The following is a 27,976-nucleotide window of genomic DNA, read 5'->3' as shown; positions in this document are numbered from 1 at the left end:
GAAATGAAATTTGAAAAACACAGCTGTAGCGATATTATTCCCAAGCAATTTACCAGGGTTTTATTTTGGATTCTGCAGATAAGTAATTAACAATTGAAACCACAAGGATTTAGTGTGATGCGCATAGTCCCTTTAAGATCCTCCTGAGCAACCCAAGTAAAATTTATTATGTCAGATAAACACATGCTGTGTTAACCTGAATTGCCCAGCTAAAACATTAATTAAAGACTATCACAAGTGTTATGATTGTCTACCATGCATGCCTCGCACATGATTAGCAATTTCTTAATTTTTATTTGGAATGTTCAACATGAACAGCAGGCTGGTTGAATCCAATACAGATAGTTTAGCTAAAAGCACATAATCTCTTAGATATAACAATATGGAAAACAAATTCATAAGGGTAATTTTATTCGTCCCTTGTTCATAGACAAGGCATCATTAATCTCAGTTGATGGCAAATAGGAAACTGTGTCCAAAATGCGTGTAATTCAGGGTCGTGTAAGAAATCATTCGGGTCTTGTCTCTTACCCTTTCCCCTTGTGACTCTGATGATTAAAGATTTACAGCCAAGTATATTCTAGTCATTAGAGAGACAGGGTGAGGGGGCATGGAATTATTTAAAGAAGAGAATAAAAATTATATAAAATAAAATAAAAGACAGGAGATAAGGAGACACAGGACAGACAGCTGGGAAAGGAACAAGAAGCAAGTAGTAGAGACTTTTATTTAAGGTTTTGCGGATGGATAGGAAAATAGATATCTGTGTGTGCCTGCTTCTGCGGGGGTGAGGTTTTGAGGCTAAGGCATTTTTAGTTATAACCACTATACCTGCCTCCCCCTTCTTTCTCTCATCTATTTAGAAAGAGAGATCTCAGTTCCAACATCCTTTCTCTATCTATTCAGTTTTTGTAGCGTACAGGTGGGAAATTAAGGTACAGTAATGTAGCATTATTAGTAAGTAGTACCCACTTGATCTTCTCTGTCTATGTTTTTGTCATTCTTGTTGTGTTGCCTGTTTCTTTACCACCGTGCTCAGTTATTCTCTGCTTGTACTTTCCTTTCTCTGACAGATAGGGATCTATCCTTATCACTTATATCATATGTGCTGCACATAGTGTTTCTTCTTCTTCTTCTTCTTCTCTGTTTTCTGCAATTCAGATCTGTTTTTTTTTTCCCTTTCTTTCTGGGTATCCTGTATATTTTCTTGATTTGCTTTTTCTTAGGCTTGTATATCGTTACCACCTTTTGAGTCACTCCTTTTTCTTTTTTGTATTGTAAGCATTGCTTCACTCCATCGCTGTTCCTTCTTCTGCTTCTCTGACATTTTTATGGTTTAATCACTGATCTTTCTTTCTTTGTTTTTTTTTTCGTGACAAAAGATTGATGACATTCATGCTGGAACTATATGTTCTTTTGCTTTTTTGATTGACTGGTGAATAAATGTTTTTTTTCTTAATAGTACTATGAGTAGTAGCCTTTGATGACACCTGAGAAATGAAGAAAGCAGCTGATCGGAACAAAGTGAATCATGGAAAAACATTTCTTGGGTTTCAAGGAAATCATTAAAATTACTTGGTGGTTCATTGTTCTTTTCCTCTATTATTTGCTTTTTGCTTTTTGCTTTTTCAATAATTTGGTGTAAGATCCAGTGGTTTGCCTTTCGACGTAGTGGACAGAGAGAGAAGAATGATACGTAATTAGGACCGATGGGGTTTGATAGAATTGGGTCCCAATATCATGTGAGAAATATCAAAAGTAAAAGTAGCATGGACAGTGAAAAATAACATGTCGGTATTTGCTATCAGATCTCCAGCACCACCAATCAACCTTTACATGTGTATTAATTACTGATTCTTTTTTGGAACTTATTCACCAGTCATTGGTGCTGTATATATAGGCTGGATCTGTCTTAAAGACCGAGGCTTGTTGCATTGATCCATTCAATTTTGCTAGTTTAGTGTTTGCCGGCTGGAAGAATCAGCTTATAAGAGTGTGCTTCTTTGCTTTATTTTGATTGATTTTTCATTTGGAGTTCTTCTTTCTAGCATTTCTTTGAAGTGTCCAAATTCATATGTTGATCTGCCTGAAATCTCTACTTAATTGTGATCTGCAGGATCTTCTCAATGCCTCAAACTAATGTTTATGGAAAAATGAAAACTTTGTTGTTTAATCACTCCATTACTATATTGTTGCATTCTCTAAATAATGATCCTTATTTGTGTTCATACTCAAAGTAACTGGTTGAATTTTCTCAATGTTGACGTGGGAGGGATTGACATTAGCTTTATAGTTATATGCTTTATAAGACATTGCGACTTACAATTTGCCTATTGTTTGCAAGTAGCTGTTCGTTTGCGGAATCATGAAGCATAAAGATGGAAAACCAGGGTCCCATCCTGATAAAAACTCCAGGGCTTTTCCCATGGCGATGATGTTTGTGGTACTCTGTGGGCTTTCATTCTATCTTGGTGGAATTTTCTGTTCTGAGAGAGATAAAATTGAGGTCAAGGACGTGGCAAAGGTGGTCTCCTCACCCAAGGAATCGTCGGTTGCTCCTCTCCAAATTAAATCCACTGCATTTCCTGAATGCAGCAGCGACTATCAAGACTACACTCCATGCACGGATCCAAGGGTATTTACATAATTATTTATTACACGGTGCAAAATCTATTAGACGGTTATAAAGTGAAAATTGAGATATCGATGATGTCTCTCTATTGCACAGAGGTGGAAGAAATATGGTAATCATCGGCTTACTTTCATGGAACGCCACTGTCCTCCGGTTTTTGAAAGGAAGGAATGCTTAGTTCCACCACCGGAAGGGTATAAGCCTCCAATAACATGGCCAAAGAGCAGGGATCAATGTTGGTACAGGTATTACGATCCGTTTCTGATACTTTTTTTGTCATTTCACAGGATCTTTTTTAGGCCGAATTCCAGGTTCAAAATTCAGTGTTTGTCAGGGATTAGCTGGAATGCTAGATTGAAAATGCTTGTTTCACTTATTTTACCTTGTGGACCTGGCTTCAGGAATGTACCATATGATTGGATTAACAAGCAGAAATCTAACCAGAACTGGCTGAGAAAAGAGGGGGAGAAGTTCCTCTTTCCCGGTGGGGGCACCATGTTTCCCAGAGGAGTGGGTGCCTATGTTGATCTGATGCAAGATCTTATCCCTGAAATGAAAGATGGGACCATTCGCACTGCCATTGATACTGGGTGTGGGGTGAGTTGCACTTCCAACCTCATCCTCGTTTCTGGAATTACTCATGAAAGAAACTGCGAAACTTGAACCATCAGAATCCATGTTGCATGAGGAATGGTACTGCCATTCATATCTAGGCTATCTGTCTCTTTGGAATTCTGTTGCCTAATCCACCAAGTTATTTTTATTTCTAGGTTGCTAGCTGGGGAGGTGATCTATTAGATCGCGGGATTCTAACTGTTTCTCTTGCCCCAAGAGATAACCATGAGGCTCAAGTCCAGTTTGCATTAGAACGTGGAATACCTGCAATTCTTGGCATCATTTCCACACAAAGACTTCCCTTCCCATCAAATGCATTCGATATGGCTCATTGCTCCAGATGTCTTATCCCATGGACAGAATTTGGTTAGTCTTGATTTTAACCCTTCCCTGGTCTCAGTTTGTGTGGGAGGTAAAAGATTATGTGCTCTAATTATTTGCATTTGTTAATTGCTTAAATCCTCACAGGGTTCTTCATTTTCTGATTTTAGAATGGCTTTTGAAATTCAGTGTGGGATGGGCACCACCAACTAGTTGACTTCTTTTATTAGCACAACGTTTAGTTGATGCTGTTCATTTTCCTCGCCTCTGTCTTCCTATTGTAGTTGCATATTGTATTGCTACTTGCTGCTTTTCTCAAGAACAGAATTTTGTTGCTTCAGGTGGAATTTATCTTCTGGAAGTTCACCGTATCCTCCGTCCCGGTGGCTTCTGGGTTCTGTCTGGTCCTCCTGTTAACTATGAAAACCGTTGGCGAGGCTGGAATACTACTGTGGAAGAGCAGAAATCTGATTATGAAAAGTTGCAAGAACTGCTGACTTCGATGTGCTTCAAATTGTATGACAAAAAGGATGACATTGCTGTGTGGCAGAAAGCTTCAGATAATAGTTGCTACAGTAAACTTACCTATCCCGATGCCTACCCGCCCAAGTGCGATGATAGCCTCGAACCAGATTCAGCATGGTACACTCCATTCCGCCCTTGCGTTGTTGTTCCAAGCCCAAGAATTAAGAAATCAGTTATGGAGTCCATCCCCAAATGGCCACAGAGGTTGCATGTTACACCTGAACGCATTTTAGATGTTCATGGTGGGAGTGCTAGTGCTTTCAAGCATGATGACAGCAAGTGGAAGATTCGTGCAAAGCACTACAAGAAGTTGCTCCCAGCACTCGGGTCTAATAAGATAAGAAATGTTATGGACATGAATACAGTTTATGGAGGTTTTGCTGCAGCTGTGATTGATGATCCCCTGTGGGTCATGAATGTGGTCTCTTCCTATGCTGCCAACACACTTCCTGTTGTTTTTGACCGTGGCCTCATCGGAACTTTTCATGATTGGTAATCTGAATGTGCTTATAAGAATCTTGAAGCTCTCATTTTGCACGAAAAGTATCTTTGATGGTTGGATGTCATTAATAGTACTTAGGAGCTGTTGATTTATCTCTTTTCTATTTTTCTAGGTGTGAAGCTTTCTCAACTTATCCTCGAACTTATGATCTCCTTCACCTTGATGGCCTCTTCACTGCAGAAAGCCACAGGTAAGTTAAGGAGCACATTACTTCTCCACTTTTATGGAATCCCTTGGAATTTACTGTCTAGAAATGTTGATCTGGCAGATCGTACCGGTCTGAGTTTAAGTGGTTAACTTCAAAGGAATGATATCTACTATGAGGAAAAATTATCACAAGATATTGAATATTGTTTGGAAATATGCAACACCAGACCGACTAAAAATTCTCTGCAGGATGAAAATTGGCATGAAATGTGATTCTCATGATTGCTTGTTCTTGCACAGATGTGATATGAAGTATGTGCTTTTGGAGATGGATCGGATCCTAAGACCTGCGGGTTATGCAATAATACGAGAATCCAGCTATTTCATGGATGCCATTTCCACCATTGCCAGGGGTATGAGGTGGAGCTGCCGTGGAGAAGACACTGAATATGGAGTTGAGAAAGAGAGAATATTGATTTGCCAGAAGAAACTCTGGCATTCCTCTAACCAAAGTTCAAGATGACAAACATGAGAAATCCTGAAACATGCCGCTCCGAGAGCTTATGCAACTGCAATACAAGATTTCAGGGGAAGAAAGCTGAATACTTACACAGTAGTTTATTCAAAAGAAGCCAGGGATTCTCCAGATCAACATCTCAATTGAAGAATTAGCTATCCAATAACATAAATTTGTTAATTTATAGTATAATCAGGTATAAATAGATTCATTGCAAGGCATCCTGGCTCTGTGTTGTCTTTTTTTCTCATTTCGGATCTTTTCCCCCCACCTTCGATATGTAAAACTTCAAAGATCGGTGTATGGAAATTCGTGGACTCGATAAGCAATGCCACCTTGCATTGCTGTTCTTACATATATGTAATGAAATTTGGTTCCTTCATTATTGAAATCTTCATCATGTGATGCTGGAGTGCAGTAGAGGTTGCTCAAAGAGAAATCTGACGGTGCGTCCAGAAATAAAATAAATTAAAAATTATTTTTTCTTTTCTGTTTTCTTTTTTCCTTTTCAATTTTTTTTCTAATAAAAAATTAGGAAAACTTGTTCATTTGTTAAAATAGAAACAATTTTCACCAAAAAAAAAAGACATCAAGATTATAGATATTTTTTTAAAAAATCAAAACCATGATCTATAATATTCATATCAATATTTTGTATTTGCAATAATTTAATTATAGAATATTAATTTTTTTCATTAAAATTAAAAAACTATCATGAAAAAATATTTTTAACTCAAAAAATGTTTATATTAAATTATAATAATTAGATTTATGAGACTAGCTATATATATTGCAAAAAGTGCTTGTATATAAAAGAAAAAAAAAATATTATTTATATCTTTTCTTCATTTGAAAAATGGTGAAAACTTGGAAAGTAAAGTTGTGGAGAATCTTAAAATGTGTTTCCAAACTCAAAAAAATATTTGAAAAAATATTTTTTAATTTTCTAAATAAAAAAATATTGTTTCTGAACATAAAGCTGTAGTTTATCTTTTTCTGAATTTAATTATTCAGAAAATGAAGAAGTGCTGCCAAGTCCCACAAAAAAATCTCTAGAAAAAACATGAGCAGTCACCTAAGAGTGTGTTTGGTATTGCAGTAGCTGTTGTGGTTTGCAAAAAGTTGTTTTATAAAAAGTACTTTTAGTTAAGGTTGATTTGAAAAAATAGGTGTTTGGTTAAAACTGTGGTTGAAATTGAGGTTGAAAAAAAAGTAGTTTAATGTGTTTGGTTAAGAATGCTTTTGAAATTGAAGTTATAAAATAATTTAAAAAAATATATATTAATATTAATGGTTTTAAATTTAAATATTGTAAAATTAATTACTCTTATTACATCATGAAAAAAATAATACTTTATATAAAATATTTTTTATTATTCCATTAAACTATTTATAATTTCATTACGTACAAAATTCATCCGATAAAAACTACAGTTTTCATAACTTTTTGAGCGTGTAATAAAATTAGATAAAATATTATCAGATATAAAATTAATATTATTGTGCGAGTAAATTTAATTGACTCTATACTAGTTTTTCAAGAAAAAAATATTGTTCACATCGCGAATAAATTTAATTCTCTAAACTAGTATTTTTTTTAAAAAAATTAATACAACTATTAAAAAAAAAACACAGTGAATTGTGAACAGTGCGTGAACAATTATATCAGCTACAGTGAACAATACAAATTAATACGATCAGTGCGTGAACAGTACAAATTTAATTCTCTGAACATTGCGTGAACAGTGCAATTCATTGTGAACAGTGTAGTGAATTGCACTGTTCGGTATTATTTATCAACTACAATGGATGAGAAGCAGGTTTTGTATGCTTTTCATTTTCGGCGTTTTGAACGCAAAAGTTGCGTGGGTCCCATGCACAATAAATCGAGTTTTTATTATTACCAAACGGCTGCGGACTGCGTTTTAAATAAAACGCAGCCGCAGCCGCGTAGACAAACGGACTCTAAATCTAGTGTTTTCAGAACCGTTACGTTGGATTTAGAATTCTTAAATCCAACAAGGTTTTGGAAGTGGCTAGCGTGAGCTCCTGAGTGACAAAACATGGAGGAACTTGGTCGTGGACAAAGAAAACACCGTGTCTTAGCTACCAAATTAATGTGTAAAACGTAAGCAATTTAACCAGACTTAAGGGTTATCTCAACAAGATTCAAGTATTATCTAAATTTAGAAGAAAGAATTAGGAATTTCCGTCCGGCGTAAATTGATTTGGAGCCCTCAACGGTAGAACAATTTTCAAGAACACGAAAATGCACAAATTTTGGAGGAGAGTCCAACCTTGCTGGGCTATAGTTAGTGAAAAAGATGGGAGGAAATTGCACCCCCTTAAATCCAAGATATATATTCTCTTGTTGGGCTATTTGTTTTAGCTTATATGGAGCGGCTGTGGAGTTTTTTGCCCTACAGCTATGGGGTAGTCCTTCTAGCCTGGCTTGAGGATATATTACCTCTTCTGCCCCTTTCTCCACTCCAGCTCTCTCTTTCTTTCTTGTCAATAATTTAGTTCTCATGCATCCTCCTCGCACTCTCTGAGGTAATGAGCCGGTTCTGTGCAGGCCTTTCTTAACCTTTTCCGTGTACCTCTCTCTCTCTCTCGCATGCCTCGCAAAATCTCATAATCGAAACCCTCTTTCACGAAATCATACCATATATCCATGACAGCAGAATATGCAAATTTGGAACAGAGGCATAGCATACACACACACACACACACACACACGCTGTTACTCAAAACGTTCAATTAAGGAAATTAAGGGAGGACTAATATTAGTACATGTCCAGATTTAGTTACTGATTTTGTGTTAATAATAAAAAAAAGACGATTAAGTCACTGCTCGTTGTTTTCCATGATCATTAGTCAGCCAACCAGACCCGGCTTTCCCATTTCCTCACTGGCAACAAAACGAACAAGGAAAAAAAAAATTATCAGCATTGTGCATTTTGAATTTTTTATTTATTTTGAGTTTGTTAACTTTTTTTTTTTTTTTTTTTTTTTGCCTTGTGATTCCCTTACTAGCTAGCATTAGCAAGATTAATTATTAAATCCGATATCCCAAAAATTAAGAAAATAAATGGTGAAGGAAATTTAACCAACCGGAGGAGCTGAGTCAGGTGTTCGGCATGGGAAAAGTTGTTGTCTTGACGTGCTTTCAAAATGCTAAACATTAGGTTGATCCTGATTTGATTGCAATCACTCTGCTTGGCTATGTTCATTGTCTCCTCTTTGAGCTTGCGGCATTCAGATTCTATCTCTTCAAACTTTTCTCTTATTTCTCGTTGCCCTTCCTTTATGCGATCTTGTCCCTCACCGATCTCTACCATATCTATTTTCAGCCGTTCCATTGTCTCCCTCCTCTCTCTGTTCTTCTTGATATTTGCTTCTCTTTTCTAGAAGCCAGATCGGCATCCATGCATGTAAAATACGCCGATTAGTAACTTAAACTTATATAAGAATGATAATTATTTTTAATTTCTGGGGATAGTGACATGGTTACTAGCAGCAACAAAAGAAATTATATAAAAAAAAGTGAACATAGAATTGTAAAGAGATTCGGTGGGTACCCATTGTTTCCTCCGTTTAGACTTGTAAACATGGCGGCGCAGAGCGAAAGGCTTGATCGTGTCCATAGACGCAGAGACCCGGTGGCTCCACCGTGTTGACTTATCCTCTTCCTTCCTTTCTCTTTAAATTGAAAATTTGTGTTCACACCTACAAGAGTCCTCACGATATCCCTTCCTTTATAAAGGGGAGGAGTGAGATCTCAGATCTGCAAATTGAAGAGATATCAAGTTTTACGATCGAGCTTGGCAGATTTCTCGCGTGTATCTTTCGATAGCGCACGATAACGCCAGAAAATATTATTTAATTCTTTCTGACGCTTAAAAACGCTTTTAACCACCGCATCTCGAGCGACATGCGTTTCGGGTCATGTGCGTCTTGACTTGGAAATGTGGTCCTCGTGGGTAGGAAATTCTAAAGTCGTTTATATATTTTTCAATTTCTTTTCAAAACACTTTAGTTATCGTGCGATTTCGCGAGGCTTCTTGCGACTGTCATATATATGAAAAGGAGGCCTTTTTAGGTAGGATTTAAAATTCCCTGTCATATATATATTGCACACACACACAAGGTATTCGGATATTTTACATCCTCCTTCGGTTCCTTAGAATTGTAACTCGCAGCAACAAATTTGTACGGTCTAGTTAGCTCCCTAGTCGCTGTCGTTGTAATTATTCTCCAAACGGTGTCTTGTCTTCTTTTTCCCCAGTCATGAAATTAATTCGAACCAAATTATATTATTAATCTACCGCGGCCATAAAAGTTTCACCCAATTAAACCACCAAAATATATATATATATATATTAACAGTGCTTTCCCCAAGTGTTTCCTTTTTTTTTTAATCCAAAATTGACTACATCTTCTTCCTCCTTTTTTTTTTTCCTTTTTTTTAATTTTTTTAAATTATATTTGCTATTTTTTAAAAAAATATTGAACTAATTGAAAATTTAACTATATAGTTTTTTTCTTTAAAATATTGTGGATTATTACAATATTCCCATACATTATTTTTTTTTTATTTTTATGATTTCTTTCTTTCTTTTTTTTTTAAATGGTTTATGTCGATTGTATTTTTTTATATATTAGGTTGGTTGAAAATTTAGCTTTGTTGTTTTTTTTTAAAAAAAAACACTATGAATTGCTACAGTGTTTCCCCTGTATAGTTTTTGTTTTATTGCAATGTTTCCCCACATATTTTTTTTTAAAAAAAATATCTTTATTAAATTTATATTTTCAATATTGAGCTGCCTGAGAATTTAGCTTTAGCTTTCTCCACATGTTTTTTTTCATTTTTTTTCCAAAATTGTCTTTATATATATATATTCTTTTTTTTTTTCGTTTTGTATTTTGAAAATTATTTTTGTTGATTTTATTTTTAAACTATTGAGTTAGTTGAGAATTTAGTCTTTTAGTTTTTTCTCTTTAAAACATTGTAGTTTTCCCCACGTGTATTGAGTTAGTTTTTTTTTTTTTGCTTTTGTTCCCTTCTTTTTTTTTTCTTTTTCAAAATAGTCTTTGTCGATTTTTTTTTATGTTGAGCTAGTTCAGAATTTAGCTTCGTATTTTTTTAAAAAAAAATACTATGGATTGCTATAGTGTTTCTCCTACATGTTTTTTTATTTTACTGTAGTGTTTCCCCACATGTTTTTTTTTAATTATTTTTGTTGAATTTATTTTTTCAATATTTAGCTTTAACTTTCCCCACATGTTTTTTTTTCCTTTTTTTCCCCCAAAATTGTCTTCTCCTTTTTTTCGTTTCTTTTGTGCTTTTTTTCAGAATTTTTTTTTAATATTAAGCTTGTTGATAATTTAGCTTTATAATTTTTTCCTTTAAAATATTTTGGATTGTAATAGTTTTTCTTTGTATGATTTTTTTTCATAAATTCACGATGATACATAGGCATACCATAAGCTCGCGGCACTGCGCGGGCATGGCATCTAGTATGTGTATAACTGGTGTAGAACTTATATCAAACTCATCCCATCGACCAAATTATTCAGTTTTTATTCCTATTGGGATTTTTAAATATATAAATATATTTTAAAATTCGAAGATTAATCTAAGTTATAAAGTAAAAATATATCTGAGAATAATGTAAAAATTATCTTTAGAATCTCATATAATGAGATGATTCTTTAATCAAAATTTGATTAGTTAAATTAATAATAGTTACAGTTCCAACTTCTTTAATTATATTAATATATTAAGTACAATGAGGTAATTAGCGTATGCCCAAGGTAGTTATAATCATGTTCGAGATTCAAGTTTAAATATATTTCACTCGAGCTTTCACTTTTAAAAAATGATGGTTTTGACATGGTAAAACCTTTTATTTTATTTAAAAAACAAAAATAATCTTAAGTATTTTAAAATTAGCTAACTTCAATCATTCTTGTTCTATTCATGGTAATTAAATATTATCTGATTACATAGCTAATAATCTTGAATACTTTAAAATGAACTAACCTTGATTATTTTATTTTTAGTGTATTGGATCTTAACTTGTGCGTGTGGATCTTAAATAAATTATTTAGTAGTTGTATTTACTAAAACAAAATCATATAATATTTTGATTATTCTTTTTATATTTTTTTATGATATTTATGTGTGTGTTTTTTAAGAATTTGTTTCTTGAAAAAAACATTTAGTTTCTTGAATTGTTATTTTTGTTTTTAAAAAGTTTTGATATTTTTTACTTTAAATTTTTTATTATTTTGATGTGCTAATCTTGAAAATAAATTTTAAAAATTAAAAAATTAAAAAAATAACCATTATAGCAATCTAAAACACGGCAAAGACCGCTATCTGAATTCTTTCTGAAATAATGGGCAAGAATATATTGGTAGATATTCCAAAAGAATGTTAAGACTGGCGCATTTTTTTCAAAAAAGAATTCTCCATAGTGCTCTCTGGAGCGATACGCACAAGATGCATGATTTGAAAGGGTGAAGATGAGTCAAGGCCACTCGAAAATTCTCGATGGATTCTTGAACGTTTAATGACCACTCAACCCTTATTTGTTTTATTTTTATATTTTATATTTTTTTTTAAAATAATATTTTTTTTGATGTTTTTAGATAATTTTTATGCACTAATATTAAAAATAATTTTTTAAAAATAAAAAAAATATTATTTTGTTACATTTCTAAGTGAAAAGCACTTTAAAAAACAACCGCAATCATACTTTCAAACAGGCTAGCTGTTTATTTTTGTGTTTTAAAAATATATTTTTAAAAAATTTAATTTTTTTAATTTTTTCTTTACTTTAAATTAATATATTTTTTGATATTTTTAGATTATTTTGATGCAGTGATATAAAAAATAATTTTAAAAAATAAAAAATATTATTTTGATGTATTTTTTAGTAAAAAATATTTTAAAAAAATAATTATAATTATATTTTTAAATAGACTCTTAGTTATCACCGACTTAAAAATCATGTCCATGGACATGATTTTTAATTTGAATCTTTAATAAAATCAAACAATTTTGAGACATGATTTCATAATGTTCTCTTATCTCCAGCGTCTGGGACACCTTACCAGCAGACACGCACCACCAAATTGTACGTCACAATTCTAACGCAAGGCTCCTAGAAACATGTCGCATGGCACATGCTGGTTCACATGCAGGATCATGGACGTTGTCAAAGATAAGATAGAGTCGAACGTTGGAACCTGGAACCTGTGAATCACTTACGATATATATGTTCGATCCGCTGGCATCTCTATCCCCAGCTTCTTAATGGTTGTCAAGGATAAGATAGACTCTGTATAATTGTTTTAGATTTTAAATGCTATATGCTTTCCTAAGAATCAACTAGATGCTTAAAAGAATTACATCTGTTTATTTTTGTATTTTAAAATTTTAATTTTTTTATTAATTTTAAATTATTTTAATATATTGATGTCAAAAATAATTTTTTAAAAATAAAAAATACTATTAACATATATTTTAACATAAAAAATTATTTAAAAAGTAATCACAACAATCCTACGGAAGAAACTATTGAGTGATTTCTTAGTTACGTAATTAATATCAATGAATAGCCATTTTTGTTTATATGATTCGACCTATAATTCTTTATTTTATTTTATTAGAACTTTAAATATCAAGTTTTTATTATTTTCTTATAAATACTATCATTATCCGAACATTTATTTTGCATGTTAAGAGAAAATTGATTTATCCGACATGGACGGGTCACAAGTCTATTTTATATAGAAAAGAGAAAAACAATATCACCCATAGAAACGGATGACCGATCTATGGGTTGATTTTGGGGCAAATAATCTGGTTGCTTAGGCAAGTCAGATTTGCAGATGGTTTTTGACAACCATGGCTGCTAGATAAAAAATCTTAAATCTTTTGGAAATTACAATGAAATTAAACAGCGGAGAAGAACAAGTGGATTTATCTTTAATGAATCTATGGACTAAAATAAAGTTTAACCAAAAATAGTTGCACCAAATGCGAAAGCATCGTGCGATGAATGGGAAGAGATAGCGCGAGACTTCAAGTCGTCCCTTCTAATCGCGACCGCCGTTGATAGGGAAAGACCACCGGTGCCCATTTAACAATCCTTATAACTCCCTCTCCTCATAATTTCGAGCAGGCAAGGCATGAACAATCCTTGTATATTTGATTTCTCTGCTTTTCAATTAATATAGAGCAAGGAGACAGCGCGCGCAGCAGTGATAACCATGGAGTTCCAAACGACAACCGGAAAAAGGGCTTGCAGATCGATTGAGAGCAGGTTTCAGGTAAGTCATATTTTATTGAGGCTGGCCATTGCATGAAGGAGAAATATGGCTCCATCACACTAATTTTTGAGGTCCCTTGTGCCCTAGCTTCCCCTTTCTTGCGATGCGGATTTAGAGTTAATTATAACTATAATACAGCATGCATCGTTTGCAATTCTTGTTGGTTTGCATAATTTTAGTGTCCTTTTTATTTGTATAAATGGCAACACCATTGCTGATTGAAAAAGGAAAGTTGAAAATTGATGATCGGCGACCATAACTGGTTAGTTTAATTCTCAACGGAAAAAGGCGAAAGGAATCCTTCCTTGTAATTCTCAATATCCTTAATCCAGATGGATTGATTTTCATCGTTATGGTTCTCAATTTTTGTGGCGTTCTGCCCATCCTTCTTGATAAGAAGTCAGAAGAGCGGCACCGTTCCTAAACCTTGATTCCTTTGAGTACCAGTCAAGTCCCTTGATTCTTTATTTTATATTAGAAGTCCTTGAACAATGCTACATTTAAATCAAGTCCTTCTGATAGTTTTTATAGGATTTTTCGTGTTGTTGTAGGTATTTTTCCAAATCTTCTTTTTTCTATTGTATAAAATATTGTTTTTTATGGAAGTGACCTGCATCTTATAATGTAAGAGTTCTAAAATTATGGATGAAACCAACAAAAAAATAAGGATATGGCTTGATTGAGTTTGACCTTAGAAACCCTAGATCTTATGCTTGCCCCACCCGCGAGCCCTAGACCCCACACCACTTGATCTTTAGACCCCACATCGACCTGACCCCTAGCATCCTAGATTCAATGTTAGCTTGACTTTTGAGACTCGTGGTCCAACCCAACCCCAGTTCTACCTCACCATGGACCTAATATCAGGGCAGAATGTTTAACAGTATAATAGCGATTATTTTTTAAATAAATTTTTATATTAAAATATATATTAATAATATTTTTTTTAATTTTAAAAAATTATTTTTGATATCAGCATATCAAAACAATACAAAATATACAAACCATATTAAATTTTAATAATTTTTTTTTAAATTTTTTAAAAATACAGTTTGCATCACGTTCCTAAACAGTATTTTATTTGAAAACAACAATGGAAACACGTTTTAAAATTTTTTATTTATTTTTGTTTAAAATATTTTTTTATATATATTTAAATCCTTTTAATATACTAATATTAAAAATAATTTTTTAAAAATAAAATAATTTTATTTTAATTTATTTTTTTAAAAAATACTTTAAATCTACCACTATCATATACCCAAATATATTCCAACTCGGTACTTGATTGTCTCACTAAGCTGATTTGTGTTCATTTCTGTATCGTGTCAACATGATTTGTGTACATTTCTTGATGTTTTGTACTCTATCCAACTCACAAATCAAAATTATATATTGATGTAAAAATTAGTTATAAAAACTTTTCTTTTTTTTAATGTTTTTTAAAGAAACAAAAATATTTATTCTCTTACATTTTGATTTCAAAAGTTTGAAAACGAAGAGAAAATAATATTCGAATTATGGATAACTTCATAATACTCTATCTTGACGTTGACACGCGGAGGTGGAACCCATAGCCACTCGTCTGTAAATTAAGAAAATGCATGCAAGTTAGCCGAACCCTTTCAAGGATTTGAACTCTTCACCCTGGGAACGACAGCTGGGCAGCTTGAAAGATGCATGGCCGGTCACCATATTTCAGGTACCAACTTGGCAAGGTACCAAGCAACTTCTTACACTAGTTCTTGAATAATACTCGATATTTTAGGCTTTTTTCACCAATATTTATATTAGGGATTCTAATAATGTAAGATGAAAATAAGACAAGGAGTTACAGTGTACATCAGTACCAGTTCCGAGGAATTTCAACAAGTTTTTCTTTTTCTATTTCCCCATAATGTTTTTTATCTGAAATTATTATCTTTTTCTATGATCATTTATTGACGAATGTTAATTACAGCTCAAATATTAAAGAATCAGTCATTAGCAGACAAATTAATTGCTTTGTTTAGAGATCTTTTTATTTAATTTTCCTTTCACTTTCATCACTCACGTTTTCTTTCTAGTGGAGGCCTGAAAGTGTGGGTATTTTATCACTGTCGATGCTCCGAGTTTTTCAGCTATGACATATAATTAAGATCGGTTAAGTGAATTTTATGTGTGTGTGTCTATATATCTGTGCATTAAACATTATGCACTCTTGCATCAAAGAGATAAATATCATCGTGACAGAGTGTCATACTTACAGGATCCCTTTGAAAGGGGAAGAAAATCAAAATGGGCAGCACGGTTCCATTTGGCCATTAAAAATCTTATTGGATTATGATTTTAAGATTGTTGTATTTGTATTGAACATTTTGTTTTGCATGTTGCAGAAAAGAAAAGGAAGTGGAAAAACAAAATCAAGCATGAAAAGGTTGGAAGCAGAGATGGCAGAGATCGGTGAACAGCAAAAAAGAGTTAAAAAAGGGCAAATGGAAATAAGGGAGAGGTTTAAGGAGATGGAATTTGAGTGTGATCAACTCAAGAAGGAAACATTCCTTATCTCGAAACAGGCTGCACGCAATCAGCAACGTCTAAATCTTATGTTCAAAATCGTAAAAGCTCGAGAAGAAAATAATCTTTCTGAAGCTGACAAACTTACTCAATCTCTTCGGTTAGTTTTACCTCCCTCTATGTGAGCTTATCCTTCAATTTGAAATTGGCTGAACCATAAAAGACCGTCAACTTAATTAGTTTAGTTTTTATTATTTTCTTTGAAGAAGTAATTTAAAAATATGTCCTGAAAAGAAGAAGAAGAAGTCCTCTTGCTGTCTGGCTTAATTAGCAGCATCACAGCTGAAGGATCGCATTTCAGCTGGCTATTATATAAAATCGTATTTTTTCTTTAAACACCAAATCCACCAAGAGGACAGAGGAAACCGTTAAATGTGGAGCAGATGGACGCAAGCCAGCTCAACACATATTGTTCTATTTTGCTCGTTAATTAAGAGTAATTGTATTTATCCCGAGGAGAACATTCTGATATGGAAAATCCAGATCATGATATTGATGATCTTCTTCCTAACTTTTCAAATGTTCAATAACAAGCTGGCCTGCGATTTTCAACTTAAAGAAATAATGGCTGCCGAACCAAAGTTAGAGAAACCAACTCTTGATAGAATGAGGCAATCAGCGTACTTTGATTAGGATGCTAGGAGATATGAAGGATAGCAGTAGAGGTCAGATGATATTGTTAAAGAGCCAAATCTCCAGATTATGAAAAAACTAGTACTGTAGTGACAGATTTTAAAGCATAAATACATAACTTTCCTGTGCTTAGTTTTATATTTTATTGCAGAGAATGCATGAAGCACAACATGGACAACAATCCGTTACATTTGGATTGAGAGTACTCCATACTTCTTCTCGATTGACTACTTGCAAACTTCCAGTTGAGTAATAATTTAGCTTATACATTGCATATGATACAACCTTAGCCTAATACTGTTCGGGCAACTTTTTTTCTTTTAATTTATTTTGAGTAGACTTTTTACCCTATCAAGAATAATTCAATCCTTTCTCTTAGTAATACTATTCAGCTACCTTGTTTAGGCTGATGTTGTCTGATACTTCATGCTTTGTTGTTTATAAAAAACTTCAAGTCATTTGATGTATGTTCTTTGCCAGCTCAGAACTTAAAGTTACAATTAAAAAATTGTAATTGACAAGAAAAATATTTTATGTAAATTGTAATTAAATATTTATCATTCGAATTTAAGTTAAAAAAAAACCAATAATACTTGACATCCACGATTAAAAAAAAAACTAATTAACAAGAAAAATTGATAACTGTTAATTCCCTTGGGTTTAATATATATATATAATAAATTAAAGAAATGGATACTCTAACCTTAATTGATTAGAAGCACCGCCCAAAGTGCCATCATTTCTTGCTCCTCTCTCACGTTTACAGCCTCTATAATTATTGCGAAAATAGCTAAAGTTGTCGTTAGAAGAGGAGTTAGTTCTGCACACTGATACAAGAACAGGAGGAGTGACCGATTCAAGGGGCCAATTGTCAAGGTTAATGACAGGAGAGAGAGTCCTTGTGAAGAAATTCACGAGTTAACGACAAACTATGCAACTCATTGAATGAAACAGGTTCTAATATCCTTCAACTCAGCACTCAAACCTTCAAAATATAAAGGTTGGAATCAGTCTTGGACAAGGGCCGGCCAAAACAGATGCATCTTGTTGTGGAAATTAAGTTCTTGGAAATCCATATGAAGGCTCATAATTCTAGTATTAGATGGTAACGCGAGTGCACTCTCAAACGTCTTCCATGTATTGCTGGATTTGGATCGGGAAGAGGGGAGTTCTCAAGAAAAACAAAAGATGAAGGGAACGGTTTGGACCCATCTGGAGGGCTAACCAATCCTTGTTCTTGTCATCTATGTTTTCCTGTAAATGTCTGAATAATTTGTGAGCTTTGGGGAGATAAAGTGATGAGCACTTGAAAGAGGGAGAAAGGCTGTTGACTGACGAAACATCGGCTGCTGTATGGAATTTGAGAAAAGAGGCACTGGATTTGGAGCAGTGATGGCAACCGGGTTGACAGCAGCAATAGCAGCGGTTGAAAAAGAAGTCATCAGGTTTGTTGCAGCAACAACAGCAGAGGAGGAAGAACTTGATGATGATGATGAGTTTTGGGTTTCTGTTGTTGGCTTGTTGCTGTTAGGATTAATGCTCTGATACAAGTTAAGGAGGCTGTAAACATGTTGAGATATAAACTAGAAGCCAATATGTTTTAGGGCTCCAGGCAGAGCCTTGTATTTGTTTATATTTGAGGCTCAAAAGAGAAGTTTTGGCAGTGTTATGTTTTTGCGGACCTGTCTTTAGTCCAAGTCGGCTTTGAATTTTTATTTTAATCCAAATAATTATTTTATTTATTTTATAATTCCTGGATTTGTATGATGAGAAAGAAAGTTATTGAAAAATAAATAAGGAGAGAAAAACTTGTTTGTTAGTCAAATTTCAATAACTAAGATAAGAGGAAACTATATAAAATATAAAGAAAATACATGATTAATCTAAATTTTTTTTGAATTTTTATTTTTATTTAAAATCTTATTTTATTCATTTTTCAGACCATGAATTTAAAAAATAAAAGAGAAAGTTGTTGAAAAATAATAAAAAAAAAGTTATTGTACATTAACCCCTTTCCATAAAACAAAAAGGTTTATATTCATGTTAAAAAAATGACATCCATGAGAGGATTTTGACTCTGGTAATTTTTTCTATAAACATTATTGAAGAGGCATATCAATGGTTGTTTAGATTTTTTTATTTTTAATTTTTAGTGAGTTTCAGGTGTTTTTATATTGATAAATGATTTATAAAAGTTTTTACAATATTTTAGAGATTTTTTTCACAATATAAATTTTTTTCACAATATTTTAGAGATTACTTTCACAATATAAATAATCCAAATTTATTATTATTGTTGTTTTGTTTGATTTTTTATTTTTAGATTGATTAAAGATTGTTTTGTAGTTGAAAATAGAATTATTAATATTTATATGGAATTTTTAAGATTTGTTTTGGTTAAAATAAGTTGAAGTTTGAGTATGATTTAATAACTTTTCAAGCTCGAAATAAAAGATATAAAATAAAATCGTAATATTTTAGCTGAAATTTATTTGAAAAATTTAAATTCAATTAAGATTTAAAATAAAATAAAAATTATTTTGTTTTGTTTTATTTTTAAAATTGATACGAAATCTCTTGAACATTTCAAATGAAATGAAATAGAATTGAGAACCTTGCTTTCATGAGACGTTTCGCTTTTCCTTCTAGGAAACATCCCAATCATTATTTTTTTCTCTCGACGGATATGATCAATTAGCCCTATAAAAAATAGGTCGCACCGCGCGATTTGAGCAACAGATCGTGCGAGACTGCGAGTCTCTCAAATGAAAACAAGGAAAATGGAAGGCGTTCAATAAAAGTTATAGACCGAAGATTCATCGGCTGTTTCCATATCCCTGCCTGGAGATTTCGATGAGACGTGTTTTCCGGTGCGTGTTAATTATGTCTATAAATTGGGCGACGCTGCTCGATTTCCAATCATCCCAAGCCCGGTGGTAGCAAACTTTCTAAGGTTGCGTTCCATGCGTGTGAAGATCGTGGTTTTGAAGTAGAATAAGAAAGAAGAACCAGTCGGAGCTATATACAATGGATCAGTGCACCAGGAATGCCTTCGCTGCAGAAAGATCGACTGCGAACAAGGCTCAGGTATGTGAATTTTTTTTTTAATTTTACCAAAGGTCAATATTGCTTTGGATGCAAGAATTAGGGGTCCCGGATAAGTCTTGAAGCCCAGAATGTGCTCGACACTTTCTCTAGCCTGTACATGCATGAAGTTCTTTGACTTCTCAATCCATCTTAGATCGGAGAAATGATTAGATATATGGAAGAAGATTATACTCTATTTCTCGCATAAATATATATGAAACCGGTTATAAAAGAAATTGTTCGTAAATAAGATTAGCAGTACTCAACATGTAAATAAGATTTAAAGAAATATATATTTAGAAATACTTGAAATATAATTGTTCCGAAATTAAAGTTCATTTTATAATTGAAATACTTGTTATTAATTTACAAAACTCTTTACGTCAATCATATTTCTGTAGAAATACATTTCTGAATTACCAAGTTCCTTCATTGTTCATTAAAAAAAAAACAATCACATTAACTACCGTACGTTATTCCTATCTTCTTCTAGCTAGCTTCTTCTCCCTTGTCTTTTGAGCTTGTTGTGGTAGTCCTGCAATTACTTTAATTCATTTATTTATTTGTCGATTAAACTGCTCCAGCCGTCCATGTCCTCTTTTTAGATTCTTTTCCTCAATCTCTTCAGTGTGAGGAACTCTAAACAGGCATTTTATTGTCATAATTGCCCAGACTTTTTTATTTTTATTATTTTTCATGGCATGTATAATGTTTACTGGATGGTGATCGCACACTAATATGGACTCTTTACATTTTCTTTCTCATACGAATCTCTTTATCTATTTTGACGGAAAGAAATGTTTTTTTTTAAGAAATGTCGATTGTCGGTGCAATCTCTGTCTATGCTTACACCAAAAGTCTCGAATGTATTATTAAAGGTTTAACTTTCTTTTTAACTTCATTTGTATTTTGTTCTTACCTCTTTTTTTTTCTTGGCGTGCAGAAAAGGAAAAGATCTGGAAAAAAACAAGCAAACATGGGAAGACTAAGAGCAAAGATGGCAAAGATTGGTGAACAACAAAAACGTATTAAAAAGGGGCAAATGGAAATCAGAGAGAAGTTCGAAGAGATTGAATTTGAATGCGATCAACTTAGAAAAGAAACGTTGCTTATATCACAACAGGCTGCGTGCAATCAACAACGCCTGAATCTAATGCTCAAGATCGTGAAAGCACGAGAAGACAATAATTTGTCTGAAGCTGACAGACTTATTCAATGTCTTCGGTTAGTTTCGCCTGACTCTCCTTAACCTTCTTTCTTTTTCTATATATGGCTCTTATGTTTTTGAATAGTAATTCTTTCATTAGCACATTACTGAACTCTTTTTATCTGTATAAAAGAAACTCTATAGCTAACAAGTTTGGAGTTCAAGAACTGCCAATCATTTTATTTCCAGAAAAACAGAAGAATTTAAGTTTAAGCTTGATGATTAACTTTTATCGTTTGTTTTTACTTCATAATTTTCAGAGAAGGCATGATGAAGCAAACATGGAAAAAATTCTGAATATGTTCGGATGCAAGGGATGAATCATTGAGAAGAACAAATAATAAAGGTCCCGGCCGTCCATTTCAGTACTGGAGTATTAAAAATGGCTTGTGTTCTAGCTATATATCAATGGCAACAGCAGACTTCCGTAAAAATAAGATAAAATAAAACAAAATAATTTTTGGATTTCCATGCTCGAGTGTCATTGAGTAGTGTGGTACCCTACTGTTAAGTATGTTTGGTATTGTGGTAATTTTTATGATTATGATTTTAAAAAAGTTATTTTATGAAAAATACTTTTGGTTGATGTTGGTTTGGTATTTATATATGTTTGGTTAAAACTGTGATTGAAACTGAGGTTGAATAAAAAGTAATTTAGAGTGTGTTTGGTTAACAATGCCTTTTAAATTGAGGTTATAAAATAATTAAAAAAGATATATATTAATATTAATAGTTTTTAATTTAAATATTATAAATTTAACTACTGGTAATTACATCATGAAATAAATAATACGTTATAAAAAATATTTTTTATTATTCCATTAAACTATCTACAATTCCATTACGTATGAAATCCATCTGACAAGGACTATAGTTTCATTGGTTTTTTAAGCGTGTAACAACATCAGATAAAATATCATCAGGAACAAAATTGAGATTGCGATCAAATTCTGCAAATGCTACGTCATCAAGCAATCTTCTTTTAATTTATGTTGTGTCATTGAATAATGTTAAACACTAGTTTTTCAAATAAACACAATTAAAAATAAATAAAAAAAATTGATTTTTATTTTATTTTACTGGGTCGGATCCAATTCATTGTATTTAGCTTTGAACCGAACTCGGTCCAGTCAAAACAATGGAGATTGTCCACGTCAGAAAAGAGAAAAATTAGATTGTTGTTGCTTGGCAGCTGCCTTTTCCAACCCATGTGTCTGCAGCTTAAGGCCTGCATCCTTATTTTACGCGCTGGCACTTATGGCTTGCCTGCCTTAGCACCAGGAGTCTGTAGCCTCACCAAAACTAGAGTTGACCCAGGGGAGCGGGTCTGCAGTTTCACCATGCCTCACCAAACAGTGCAATCCACATTGAAATTACTTACAGTCTATGGTAACTCTAATTTCCGCTACAGTGAAACACCAATCCTTTTAGTTATAGGTAATTCTAACTTTTCACATTTATGTTAAATAAACCACTTGCAAAACTTTTTTCTTTCTTATATTGTACGGAACTATTAGAGAGTTATGGTTTTTCCGAAACATATTAGTAGATTGATTTTTAATTTATCCATAATTTGTTTAGGGACGAATTCCAAGGCACGACTTTATTACTTGGTTGGCCATCTTAAAATTAAGACTTTCTCTAGTATGGAGATTGGAGGAGAAGAATATCGTTTGTCTTCATTCCATGTTTGTCTGAAGATGACGAAGAGAATCACATTTTCTTTGTATACATTCTCTGCTAATCAGAGGATCCAATACAGTTTGTTGCAGCTATGCAAAGTGGACTGGCAGGTTTTGTATTCTCACAGAGGATCTTGTCATGTGCTGGGTTATGCACAGTTCCTCTGTTGGAGCAGGATATATGGTATCTAAGTATTAAGTTGCTCGATCCTTACGCAAGCGAAAACCATTGAATATTCATCAAAAGAAAAGGCTTAGCAGAGTACTGTTTCAAGAAAATTCTTTCTTTTTTCCCACCGTAAAAAGAACTGCCCATGGATTGGGTGGAGGTAACATCTGATCAAATCTGGGTGGCTTTTCTTCTCGATTGATAAGGATGGGATTTATTATAATCCTCTTATTATCTTGATAAATGCCCACTGATTTCACAGACGCTGTTTTTAGTCTTACCTTTCGCTATTAGTTTTCACTACCCAAGGATGGGTTTATTGCTGGTGGGATAACTTTTCCAGTAAAAAAAATTAAATATATAAAGTTTTTTCTACTAATTTGGTTCATGATGCTCTTGCAGAGTCAAGATTGTCGCAGCATTTGGCAGGATGCAGTTGATCAAGTGTCATTTCTTCTTCACCTGTCGTCAGGGGTGAACAATATTCATTAATATTTATATAAAAAAATTGTTATAGTTGTGTATATAAAGTATCATAAAGTTTGTTATATGTTAAAGCCCTTCATAGATTAAAAATATTATAACCATAAGAAAATATTTAAAATAATTAATTTGTACTCGTCAAAAAACTATTATAAACTATAACAACCTCTTATGTATAAAAAAAACTAGAAAACTTTAATAATTATAAATAGAGAAATTACTCTTTTTAAATAGAAAAAATATGCAATTCTAATGATACAAATAAAAAAAATAAAATTTCTAAATTAAAAAAAGAATAATAACTAAGGTTACATTTATTATCAATTGGGTTGAAATTCTCGAGTTAAAAATTCAATTAAAAAAACTATTCTTCTCTATCACAAACACATGCTACATAATGTTCTTAGGGCAAAATCTGTACAGAGGAAATTGGTGTCAAAGAGCAAGACTTTCTCAATCAAAAACCATCCTCTATTATGAGCACATCTCTTATAAACTTCAGCCGTGATAATCAAAGAGCTTAGTTCTTGAATGTAATGCTCACGAGATAGAATCTCCTTAGCTGAAAACTAACATCCTTTCCCACGAATATGCTCTCCTCGACTATATCAACTGATGTAATTAGGAGGGAAAAAAAGAAAAGAATAACAGTATTTATTATAAGTCTAATATCTCAAAGATTAAAAAAAAAAAAAAAAACTATAGTTGCGAAGAGACACTGAAATATTTAAATTTTATTTATCAAAATCACATTTTTTAAAAGGCTATCGCAACTGTTTATATGGAAAAAAAAAAACTAGAAAACTCTAATAATTTTGAATTAAAAAAATAAAATAAAATAAACTATTCCTCTTAAATACAAAAACTAGAAATTAAGTCTAATAATATCAAATAAAAAATTAAATTAAAATTAAAATTCCTAAACTAAAAATAAATAAATAAATAACGAGGAAAGATGTTTATATTTTCAAAAAGGTCACACATAAAAAATAAGCGGAATTTAATAGAAATACCATATAATTCATAATTCGAGATATAAAATTAGAAAATGAAAACGTTTTAGAGTATGTTAATAGAAAAACCTATGGAGTTTTTAGATTATTTTTATTTAGGAGAGTTTAGTTTAATGTTATCTCCTTAAAGTACTGATGTTACTTCGTTGATATATATTAAAGAGATGTGTTTTTACTTCCTCCTCCAGTCCTCCTCTAAAATTCTTATGTTTACTATTCACCTGCACCATATATATATAAAGTGGAGGAGTGTTTGGAATTGGTTATATATGTTTACTATTCACCTGCACCATATATATATGTTTACTATTCACCTGCACCATATATATATAAAGTGGAGGAGGTCGCCGTCCAGAGCGCGTAAAAGTGTTTCTTTGGCTAGCTAGCTTTGCATGGGAAGTTACTGACTAATGGGCAACGCACAGGTTCATCTAGGGATGATTCTTATGGCTTTTGCGGTGCTACTGTGGAGTCTGTTTGCATGTTTTAAGGGACTGTCCGGTTCTATGGTGTGGCAGCATGTCTTGCTGCTAGGGTGGACACGACTTTCTTCTCTTCCAATTTGCATGACTGGTTCCAGAGGAATTTACTAACAACAGAACTGTGGTTTTTGGTTATGGATCTTGGGCTGTGTTGATGGATGTTATGTACTTGGAGAAACAGGATGTTTTTTAAGTAGATTTCACTCGACCTCCGCGACCTCTTTAAAATAGAGTTTTGTAAGAAAATAATAAATTTTTAAACAAAATTTCAAGATATCATCTAACAGTTTAAAGATATCATCTAACAGTTAGATTAAACTATCAGATTAAAAATGGTTCTTTAACGGTTCCCTTACACCATGCAAATTTCAGAGAGCTTTTTAATGATTCCCAAGCTGCAGCAACCGAAATCTAACAAATAAGAGTACTGATGTACTGGTTGGTCGCCTCCTCCAAGGGATGGATTAAACTTAATACAGATGGATCTTTTAAACGAAGCAAGGAGACTGCTGCTATTGTTGGTTTCTTAAGGATGATCTAGGATGAGTATGGATTAGATGTTTTTATTTCCACGTTGATTTGTGTTCTGTTCCACGGGAATCGAAATGCACAATTTGCAGAATATGAGCATTCAGGTATGTTCACATGAATGTAATAAGTATTTTGCCCGTTTTTCTCAATACCAAAAATGTAGGCATTAGATGCAAATTAAATTTGTTTCTCTAACATGAAATCTTTATATGTCACATAGTTAAACATTAATCGAACGTCCTGATATATTACAGCAACAAGCTTCTCCATTCCTTAAACTGAAGACCTTGAAGCTAATAGTGAATCCTACAAGCATTGCCCACTTCGTGACACCTGTGAAATTCATGACTTACTTTTTTGGCAGCTCTGCTTGTTCCCCGACGATGTCTGTTGAGTCCCCCAGAGGTGTTAGCTTATCCATTTTGTTGTTCTTGATGGAATAGCGGACAAATTTATGTCATGGAGTATAAATTTATGTTCATCATTTTTTAAGCCTGGACTTGAACAGTTTTTATGTTTTAAGTAATTGCAAGTTCATTTGTATATTGTAAGTACTGCCATCAAAGAGGGTGTTATGGCACCATGAGATTGCATTTTCCAACACAACTTGCAAATCCAACTTCAGCTCACTCGTATAGTTAAGTAATGTTACTGTGCTCTAAAATCATTTTCACACTGATTCAGTTTATGTTATTTAGGCATGCACAAACTGTTGCTGCTGCATTGGGAAAAGTTGGGGTTGGTATTTTTTTTCCTGATTCTGGCCTCATATCGGTCAGTACTTGTTGCAATTGTTATTTTTAATTAAATTGGAAAGAAGTGCATTATTCCATGGAAGCATTTCGGAGTTGGAGCACGAAAAGTCTTAGTTAATCATTGTTGACACTAGTTTGTCTTTAGTAACTGAAATTCTCAAACTCTTGAGGGCCTGAAATTGTTGGATATATCACACACTGTTTCTCATCGGAGTTGCTCTGGCAGGACAGGGCTAGGTCTTTGACATCTGATGTGAAGCTCTGAAAAGTTGCTGCTGTTATTTGCTGGTTACGACTCTTTTCTGTGCTCCTGCGGTGCTCTATTTGTGTCTCCACTATTCCAATTCAGGAGTTGCTATTGGTCATCTGCCACTGGATTAAAGTGGAGATGAATGTTCTTGCAACTTGATTGGTCTGTTTTTGCATAGATCGTGGGAAAAGTAGATGCCTGTGTATTCTGTTCTCCTTCCACATGACCAGCTGTTTGGTACTTGTGTCTTCCACCTCAACTGTCTTTGGTGATTGACATTCTTGTCTTGGATTGGTTTAGTGTTTCCAGTTTCCTTTCCTCGACATTCTACCATTATTATAAAAAAAGATAGTGGGATATGTATGCATGTGGTTTCTTGACTTTTGCCATTATTAAATTAATTGAGCTTAAGCCTGATCTACTACTCTAATCAATACTTATAAAAAGAAATCCCCGTATTCATTTTTTGTTTTTAAACTTCTTTCTCAATGCATCACTAGGGAAGGTGAGCATGTACTTGATCAATATTTTCCAAGGCATTCACGATGAACTATCGAATGATGATAGCTACTCGTGGCTCTCCTGCTTAAGAAACACACTAGCCAAATTCCCAGAAGGTATCTCTATGCATATTTTACATTATTATTGTTGACAATTGGAATGCACAGTGTTAGTCTGATTGCTTGCTAGCTAGTTCATGTTTCTCCGATTGAAATATTGGAAGCTGCACGCTTTCCACCGCTGAAGAAACGCAATTAGTTGCGTGTGCAGTAGTGTAAGCTGGAGTTGGTGTTCTTGTTCATGAGAAATGACAGTCCAGCCTGATATAACTTGTTAGCAGTGGCAAGTTTGTGCTGGTAATGGGGATGAGAGTAGATTGGTAATAATATCGACTTCAAATTCATCGCGAAAAGGTAAATCTAAGGGGAAAACGGTGGTGGAAAGGTTTCATTTCAAGCTCAGGCGCCGATCAAAGGCAATCTCTCAAGGTTCAGTCTTGGAGGTGGTTATCAGAAGGCATGGTTTTTTCAGGCCAGATTAACTCGTAGTCCGCTTGTTTTATTGATGTATATATAAAATAACCCCAATTTTAGGGTTCTGTGAAGTTTCCCTAAATCTACAAATTCCATTTTGTAATTGTCTTCTTGAGGCTCTAATCTTGTTCCCAGCTTCCGCTTTCAACCCTGTCATCTTTCTCCATATACGTCTTGTAATATAGCACCATAGGATCTGTTTGGAATTGCAACCTCAATGTTGTTGGTGAAAATTCATTTTTTTTAAAAAAAAAATTTATATATTTTTAGAATGTTTTAATATATTGATATTAAAAATAAATTTTTTAACAAATAAAAAATTTATTTTAATATATTTCTAAAAAAAAATAAAAATCAAAAGTATTTATTACCACATTCCTGTCGGTTTATTTTCTGCAATTCTATGTCAACCACAATGAGGATGGTGATTTTGCCGCACCATTTTCTTATAACGGCACACCTCAACAGTACCATAGTAAGCTGTTAAAATGC

The 27,976-nt window shown here is 33.2% G+C and overlaps 2 protein-coding genes and 1 long non-coding RNA gene across 14 annotated transcripts; 2 read left to right on the top strand and 1 right to left on the bottom strand.

Annotated features, from left to right (window-relative positions):
- The first annotated feature begins 657 nt into the window (after nucleotides 1-657).
- LOC118028733 (probable methyltransferase PMT21) lies at nucleotides 658-5,644 on the top strand. 2 transcript variants are annotated; one of them, XM_035032436.2, is made up of 8 exons: nucleotides 658-935; nucleotides 2,348-2,635; nucleotides 2,729-2,877; nucleotides 3,034-3,229; nucleotides 3,403-3,613; nucleotides 3,910-4,585; nucleotides 4,708-4,785; nucleotides 5,043-5,644. In XM_035032436.2, the coding sequence occupies exons 2-8, from the start codon at nucleotides 2,366-2,368 to the stop codon at nucleotides 5,263-5,265; spliced, it is 1,803 nt and encodes a 600-aa protein (XP_034888327.1). In that variant the 5' UTR covers nucleotides 658-935; nucleotides 2,348-2,365; the 3' UTR covers nucleotides 5,266-5,644. The 2 variants fall into 2 exon arrangements, with proteins under 2 accessions (XP_034888327.1, XP_034888328.1); XM_035032437.2 differs by lacking the exon at nucleotides 658-935 and adding an exon at nucleotides 1,624-1,993.
- A 2,358-nt stretch (nucleotides 5,645-8,002) lies between these two features.
- Nucleotides 8,003-9,134, bottom strand: LOC118028731 (uncharacterized). The gene is made up of 3 exons (XR_012169471.1): nucleotides 8,841-9,134; nucleotides 8,374-8,666; nucleotides 8,003-8,170 (listed from the first exon to the last, which is right to left on the bottom strand). It is a non-coding gene; the product is annotated as an uncharacterized lncRNA (long non-coding RNA).
- A 4,052-nt stretch (nucleotides 9,135-13,186) lies between these two features.
- Nucleotides 13,187-21,761, top strand: LOC118028743 (uncharacterized). Of its 11 annotated transcripts, none has more exons than XM_073408297.1 (5): nucleotides 13,187-13,602; nucleotides 15,978-16,258; nucleotides 19,441-19,878; nucleotides 20,822-21,102; nucleotides 21,346-21,761. In XM_073408297.1, the coding sequence occupies exons 3-5, from the start codon at nucleotides 19,819-19,821 to the stop codon at nucleotides 21,380-21,382; spliced, it is 378 nt and encodes a 125-aa protein (XP_073264398.1). In that variant the 5' UTR covers nucleotides 13,187-13,602; nucleotides 15,978-16,258; nucleotides 19,441-19,818; the 3' UTR covers nucleotides 21,383-21,761. The 11 variants fall into 11 exon arrangements, 6 of the variants coding, with proteins under 6 accessions (XP_073264398.1, XP_073264397.1, XP_073264396.1 ...); XR_004684089.2 differs by having other exon boundaries at nucleotides 13,189-13,602; nucleotides 19,505-19,878; XM_073408298.1 differs by lacking the exon at nucleotides 13,187-13,602 and adding an exon at nucleotides 14,781-15,304.
- Nucleotides 21,762-27,976: the final 6,215 nt, after the last annotated feature.

This window comes from Populus alba, chromosome 3 (genome assembly GCF_005239225.2).
Source record: "Populus alba chromosome 3, ASM523922v2, whole genome shotgun sequence".
Taxonomy (NCBI): domain Eukaryota; kingdom Viridiplantae; phylum Streptophyta; class Magnoliopsida; order Malpighiales; family Salicaceae; genus Populus; species Populus alba.
Note: the sequence above shows the minus strand (reverse complement) of the source record. Positions and strands in the feature narration are given on the sequence as shown.

Excerpts from the sequence above, each read along its gene's own strand:
- LOC118028733 (XM_035032436.2), top strand. The coding sequence starts at position 2,366 with ATGAAGCATAAAGATGGAAAACCAGGGTCCCATCCTGATAAAAACTCC. Across the intron at positions 3,230-3,402 it reads CCATTGATACTGGGTGTGGG|GTTGCTAGCTGGGGAGGTGA; the intron begins GTGAGTTGCACT and ends TTTTATTTCTAG. Across the intron at positions 4,586-4,707 it reads ATCGGAACTTTTCATGATTG|GTGTGAAGCTTTCTCAACTT; the intron begins GTAATCTGAATG and ends CTATTTTTCTAG.
- LOC118028743 (XM_073408296.1), top strand. The coding sequence starts at position 13,543 with ATGGAGTTCCAAACGACAACCGGAAAAAGGGCTTGCAGATCGATTGAG. Across the intron at positions 13,603-15,977 it reads CGATTGAGAGCAGGTTTCAG|AAAAGAAAAGGAAGTGGAAA; the intron begins GTAAGTCATATT and ends TGCATGTTGCAG. Across the intron at positions 16,259-19,440 it reads AAACTTACTCAATCTCTTCG|GAAACATCCCAATCATTATT; the intron begins GTTAGTTTTACC and ends TTTTCCTTCTAG.